Source organism: Chrysemys picta, chromosome 12 (genome assembly GCF_011386835.1).
Source record: "Chrysemys picta bellii isolate R12L10 chromosome 12, ASM1138683v2, whole genome shotgun sequence".
NCBI lineage: Eukaryota > Metazoa > Chordata > Testudines > Emydidae > Chrysemys > Chrysemys picta.
In genome coordinates this window covers 11,703,374-11,710,394 of record NC_088802.1, presented here as the reverse complement: position 1 = coordinate 11,710,394, position 7,021 = coordinate 11,703,374, and the positions used below count along the sequence as shown (strand labels likewise).

At 55.0% G+C, this 7,021-nt stretch overlaps 1 protein-coding gene across 1 annotated transcript; it reads left to right on the top strand.

Moving 5' to 3' along the window:
- Positions 1 to 2,638: 2,638 nt before the first annotated feature.
- Positions 2,639 to 3,886, top strand: LOC135974847 (butyrophilin subfamily 2 member A2-like; the record flags this gene model as incomplete). Its single annotated transcript, XM_065563886.1, has 1 exon — positions 2,639 to 3,886. A coding segment is annotated over one exon (540 nt), but the record flags the coding sequence as incomplete, so codon positions are not given.
- Between the last annotated feature and the right edge of the window lie 3,135 nt (positions 3,887 to 7,021).

The window sequence follows — 7,021 nt, the reverse complement described above, 5'->3', positions numbered from 1 at the left end:
CAGCCCGGTACCGTCGGCCCAGGCATCCCCACTGGTATGGATGCCGTCGATGCCGGAGGTGGTGCAGGCTGTGAAGGACATTATGTCTTTGCCCATCTGGAGCTCACAAACGGGCCCGGGCACTAGGTCGCGAGGCAAGCCCCCGTTGGGGGCCCACCAGACCTCTCCAAGCAGCCGCAGTTCCCGCTCTGAGGATTGCTCCCTGCACTGCTCGGCACGCAGCAGCCACTCTTCTCACAGCTCCCAGCCACCCTCGACGCCGTCCAGACCGTCCAGGGCACCGTTGGGACGGGGGTCGCGGGGATCCTCTCTGCCACCTGCCAGCGAGTGTAGGCACCGAGAGAGGCACTGAGAGCGCTCACCTGCTAGACATAGCCACTGGAGCCGCTCTCGATGGCACAGATATTGGCATTCCAGTTCCAGCTCCCGCTCGTCTGGATGTCACACCAGAGGCTCCCCTCGGGGTACTTCAGCATCAGGGCACCGGGCTTCGCGTCGCCATCATGCGTACCGAAGCAGTTCGTCGTATGGGTACCGTTCATCGATGTAGAGATCCCGGTCCCGAGCTAGATGACATCACAGACACCGCTCCTACTGCTCCCACGGCACCGAGCGCTCGTGGGCGATCTCGGCCTCAGCACCTGCCCATCCATCCTCGGCATGGTCTGTTCCGCCGGGACACATATTGCCATCATGGGCTCAGCCAAACCAATGGCAAGGGACCCCGTGACAAGTGCAGTGGTGCCAGTGGGCACCGTGACCATCGATGCCAGTCCCAATGGAGGCCCGCTCAGTTGCTGGAGCGTCCCAAGCTCCATCGGCCTCATCTGGCCACCCACAGGACAAGTGTGCGGGTCATGAGTCGACGGACCCACGCCAGGACTCTGACCTCGGTCTTGACGCCCCAGTACCCACCGAGGCCCCCCAGCTCCATGCGGGCTCTCTCTCTGGTGCGGGACAAGACCATAGCAGCACCTCTGCCATCAGTCCCACAGGAGGACTTTAAGGCACACCAGGACCTGCTAAAGTGGGTGGCATCCAACCTCCAGCTGCAGACCGAGGAGATGGAAGGTCCATCTGATACCCTTTTTAACGTCCTGTCTCCCACGGCACTGGGCCACGTGGCCCTGCCTCTGCACCAGGGTATTGCCAATATCTCTACCTCCCTGTGGTATACTCCCACGTCCCTGGCCCCAAGCTCGAAAAAGGCCAAGAGGAAATACTTTGTGTTGGCGAAGGACCATGAATACCTCTATTCCCACCCGGCACCCAACTCGCTCATAGTGGAATCAGTAAACCACAGAGAGGACCAGGGCCAGCATGCACCCACCCCCAAGAACAAAGACACCAGGAGACTGGACTCCTTTGGCAGAAAATTTTATTTGTCGACTAGTTTCCAGCTTCGCGTAGCCAACCACCAGGCCTTGCTCAGCAGGTACGACTTCAACCTATGGGAGTTCCTGCCTAAATTTGAGCCGGACTGGGACAGGAAGGACTTCAAGGCCCTGGTAGAAGAGGGGTCGGCGGTGGCTAAAGCGGCCCTCCAAGCAGTGTCCGATGCTGCTGACATGGCGGTGCACTCAATGGCTTCCTCGATTGCCATGCGCAGGGCATTATGGCTCCTGTTGTCCGGACTGTCGATGGAGGCCCAGTCTCTTATGCAGGACCTCCCATTCGATGGCAAGGCGCTCTTTGTGGACCAGATGGACGTCAGGCTGCATGGGATGAAAGATTCACACGCCACCTCTATGTCCCCCCGGCTAAGGACAAGGCCAAATCGCTCCCGGCGGCTCAACCTGTGAGGAGCAGATATGAGCCCCCGTACAAAAGACCCAGAGACCAGAAGTGTTGGTCTCAGCAGCAGTCCCGCTCTGCCACACAGCCTGGGCCCTCTAAGGGCAAGAGGCAGGGAAAGAGGCAGTTTTGACTATTTGCAGGGGTGCACCGGGCCTGTTGCCAGGGAGACCCCCCACACTTGTAGCTTCTGCCTCATTCCACCCTGAACCCCCCTCACTTGTGTTAATCCCTCCCTCCCCCAAGCTAATGTAGTTTTGTGCTGCAACTGCTGCTGTGCAGTAACATTCTGGACAGGTTCAGTCCTGGTACCGTGGCCTGTTGCTCCCGAGCTGTGACATTTCAGAGCAGGCTGGGTGTGGTGGGGAGGCCCCATAGCAAAGTCCAGCACAGGGCAGCTGGGACACAGTGAGATTTAAGGTGGGGAGGGGGAGGGGAGCTCTGTCAATGTTCACTGAGTTGCACCATCTGCTGTGGCTGCCAGAGTCTCTAGTCCCCTCCCTGGGGAGAGGTGGGGGCAGGAGGGGAAAGATCCATCACTGACCTGTCTCTGCATTGGAGAGGGAGCTTCCCTCTGGGGTTTAAAGCTGGTTCCTGCCTCCTCAATAAAAGCTTCTGACACCTTCCTGGCTGTGTCTCTGCCACTGGTAATGAAGCAGCCCCAGCAAGGGGACCAGGGAGCTGAAGAGAAAAAGACAGGAGCTGCAGTGACATCTCTGCTCAGTCTCAGGAGCCCAGGACAGAGGCAGCTCCCTGGGATCTAGGACTGTCCCAGCCAGGCCGGGGCTGCTGGGGAGTGTGAGAAATGGTCCCAGCCTCCCCCAGGGCTGAGCTCTGCCCCTAACGCTCTGATTCTTTCTCCTCAGCGAATGTGACTCTGGATCCAGACACGGCTCAGCCCCAACTCATCCTGTCTGAGAATGGGAAAAGTGTGAAATGGGGAGACACATGGCAGGAGCTGCCCGACACCCCTAAGAGATTTGATTCTAGGGCCTGTGTGCTGGGCTGTGAGGGATTCAACTCGGGGACACATTGCTGGGAGGTGGAGGTGGGGGATGGGGAACTCTGGGCTGTGGGGGTGGCCAGAGAGTCTGTGAGCAGGAAGGGATGGATCAGCCTTAGCCCTGAGGAGGGGATCTGGGCTGTGGGTCAGTGCGGGAGTCAGTTCCGGCCTCTCACCTCCCCTGAGGCCCCCCTTCCCCTGAGCCAGGTCCCCAGTAGGATCCGGGTTTGTCTGGACTGTGACCAGGGGCAGGTGACATTTATCGATGCTGGTGACGGGGCCACAATCTTCACTTTCCCGCCGGGCTCCGTCCCTGGGGAGAGAATCCGACCCTGGTTCTGGTTGGGGGTTGGGGGATCCCAGCTCTGCCTGTGTTCCTGAGACGGGGGCTTCTGGCTACCCAATCCTCTGGCTCCTCATCTCTATGACCCCTAGAAGCTCCTTCCCCTCCCTCCCTGCAGCCCCAGGGATGGGAGGGGGATGGGGAAGAACCCCAGGAGCTGCAGGAGGAGCACAGGGGCCCTGAGGGGAGATGTGGGGGCTGGGCAGGAGGTAGAACTAATAGCCGGGCTGGGCACAGGCAGAGGTGGGGGCTGGGCAGGGACACAGAATGAATCAATCAGGGAAGCTGGAAGCTCCCTGGCAGCAGAGAGCGTTTTGTACAGATCTGTGTCCTGAGATATCATTGGGGTCTCCCCGCCCGGGATCAACAAGAGGGGAAGGGATAAAATCAGGGGAAAGAATGGAGATGCCAAAGAGGATGATCTGTGGGAGGGAGGAGAGGAGAGTGGGAAAGGAAAATAAACAGCAGTGGGAAGTGAGGGCTAGAAAAATGCTTAGTAGAAAAGGACAGTATGAAGGGGAAGGGAAAGGGAACATGAAAGGGACAGAAACATTTATAACATGTTACTGGAAGTGAGACGAACTCATTAATTCCTGGCCATTGGTGCTATTTTAGTGCCATTAAGAAAACTGTTCTCAGTAGCTGGGGATCTCCTGGCCATACGCTGCGGTTATTAAAGCTCCTTCTCTGCTCCTTTTACTTTCCTGCTTTCCACCTACTTACTGTAAATAAAACATTACAAATAATTCCTGTTTCTTCCACTTTAATGTTCCAGCTGCAGTTGTTGGGGGCAGCGTCATTGGATTTGCTTGGTTGTGTCTGCCAGCCCCTACAGGGAATATTGCGCCTCTAGGGCCTTGGCTACACTTGCAAGTTACAGCGCTGTAAAGCCTCCCTCAGCGCTGTAACTCACTCCCCGTCCACATTGGCAGGGCACTTGCAGCGCTGTATCTCCCTGGGTATCTCCCTGGGTACACCGCTGCAGGTACTCCACATCTCCGAGAGGAATAACAGCTGTAGCGGAGTGGCTAGGACTCACAGGTGTGAGTGTAAACACTTGCAGCGCTGTACTAATCACCTTGTCAAGTGGCCAATCCTCTCCATTGTTGTGACCAGCTGCAGGAATGCGGAAGTGCCGGTTTCAAAGCTCCTACTGCAGAGAAAAGCAAACAATTTGCAGCTTGCTTTGAGTGAGTAAAGGAATGAGCATGGGGCCCGGAGCTCGGAACTTGCAAAATAGAGAGCTGACATGCTCCAAAAAGCACTCTCTCTCCCCCAACACTCCCTGTCATAATCCACCCCCACCTCCCCGTTTTGAAAAGCACGTTGCAGCCACATGAATGCTGGGATAGCTGCCCATAATGCACTGCTCCCAACACAGCTGCAAATGTTATAAGTGTGGCCACACAACTGCGCTGGCAGCTGGCAGTGTGGACAGACTGCAGCGCTTTTCCCTACTCAGCTGTACGAAGACAGGTTTACCTCACAGCGCTGTACAGCTGCAAGTGTAGCCAAGGCCTAGGAAGAGAGTTTGGATTTTAATGTGATGTGTCACTCTCCAGCCTGTGCTCTGTCTCTGTCCTGTGCACACCCATGTCAATCAGGAATTGCTCAGCTGTGCTCTGTGGAGAGGTGGCTGGTTGCACAGGGGGCAATCTATGCAGGGACTCAGGTGTTACACTGCTGAGCATCACAGGGCCTAGTTTTTAGTCAGTTAGAACATCGCAGGCCTAAACTCCCTATACAGGGCATGGGCATCACAGGCCCCTTACAGCGTGAGTCACAAAAGCCAGCTCATAAGGCAGGGAGCCAGCTAAGCTAGACAAGGGCAGGGGTGTCCTGAGCCCTTCCCCCTCTCACAGAGAGGTTGCAGAGGGGCATCTATCTCTACTTAACCACCCACAGACAGGAACCCAGTGTCTGGTGTTTCTTGCTGGAACGAGGTAGGCATCTGCCTCGCTCCACACAAAATGTGCGTGAGGGAGGTGGTTTCCATAATGTCACCCGCCTTATAACTTTTACCCTCTCTGTGGTTGGAGCACTCAGCTGACATGTGGGACAACCAGCTTCAGTTCTCCTGTCACGCTGTCTAGAGTAGCTCAGGAAGGTGAGGACCAACCTCAGGGCAAACAGTTACAAACAAGGCCACAAACCCCACACAGGTTGTGAGTTCAATATTTAGCTTTCACTACCAGGTATCAAGTGTGAACCCTTCAATCACTATAACTGCCTGAATGTGGAGTCACAGACAGTCCCCTTGGGTACTCTGGTCTATCTGGCTGTTTTTCTGCCTCCTCCCCTGCTCCCCCAGTGGGGCTGCCACATTCCCAGCAGCAGAGTCGGGGACGCTCCTGCACACAGTTTCTATGGTTAAAGCCACCAGCTGCTCTATCCTGGCCAAAGAGAACGGTGGAAGACGTGGAACAGGAGGCGGCCTCTCCCCAGCCCAGGAAGAACCATTAATAGAAACCTTCCCACCCCAAGGAGCAGGAGGTTGCAGCACTGGGGGGAGAGCCTCTCACTCATCCAGAAACAGGAAAGAGCCCGCTTCAGCCCAAGGGAAAGGGATGTGACAGCCCTGAGACAGAGACCTCTCCATTCATGTCTCTGAATTTAATATTTCAGACATGTAGAAATAGTCACCAGAACCCACCTGGTCAGAGTTAAGGGTGTTTGGATGCTGGGCACTGAGAAGGTTTTTGTTTACTGGTGTATGTTTATCCCAGACCTGGTTAGGTGCCACCGGACTGCTGTAAGGGGAACCCAAGCATCTGAGCCCCAGGATGCCCAGATAATTCAAGCCTCTGGGACTGGAACAGAGCCCATCCACTGCTCAAATCTTGGGGTCCATGTGCACATTCTTGGGGGGCTCTCTAGCCCACTCTCTAAGGTGTGAAACCTGCTGCCTAATCCCCGGTGCAGAGCTGACCCTCCAGACTCCCGCATGCCTGAACACACCATCTCCCAGAACTCCTTGCTAAGGTGAGAGCCTGCTGGTTTTCAGCTGAACTCTCTCCAGAGGCACACAGTAGTTGTGAAGCATTTAACATACAGAGAGACTCTTTGCAGATGTCCAACACATTATTGCTCTTTCACTTAACCAGGAAAACAGAAGAGAGTTTAGATCACATAGCACAAAATGACCAAGCTAACTGCAGTGCCCTTCATTAGCTCCCCCTTCCCTTGGGAGTCCTGGGGGCCATCTGGGCTCAGGAAAAGCAGGCTGGGTGAGTTTGATCTCTACTTTAGAGTAGCAAAGAGTCCTGTGGCACCTTATAGACTAACAGACGTATTGGAGCATGAGCTTTTGTGGGTGAATACCCACTTCATCGGACATGCATCTGACGAAGTGGGTATTCACCCACGAAAGCTCATGCTCCAATATGTCTGTTAGTCTATAAGGTGCCACAGGACTCTTTGCTGCTTTTACAGATCCAGACTAACACGGCTACCCCTCTGATACTTTAGAGTAGGAGACAAAGAGTGAGCTCCATGAAGGGATCAAGTATTGCAATGCTGAATGTCATTGCATCTAAATTGTAGCTGCCTAGAAAATCAATGGAACAACACTGTGAGCCGCAAAGCCCGAGTTCTGGGGAGATGTAAGTGTCTTAGGTCTTGTCTGCACTATCAAGTTTTGTTGCCAAAAACTGCCTTTTGGCGACAAAACAGCAAGAGCGTATACACTGCAATGGGACTTTTGTTGTGAAAAATGCCCTGTTGTGGCAACAAAAAACGTCCACTCCTGTGACAGGTTCGGTCACAGAGACCCCTTTGAGACTGTCACTTGATGCGCTGGGGTACCACTGAGAACAACTGTCCTGCCAGAACGGGCACGCCTCCAGACATTCCAGTTTACAATATGTTATAAGAAACCTTTG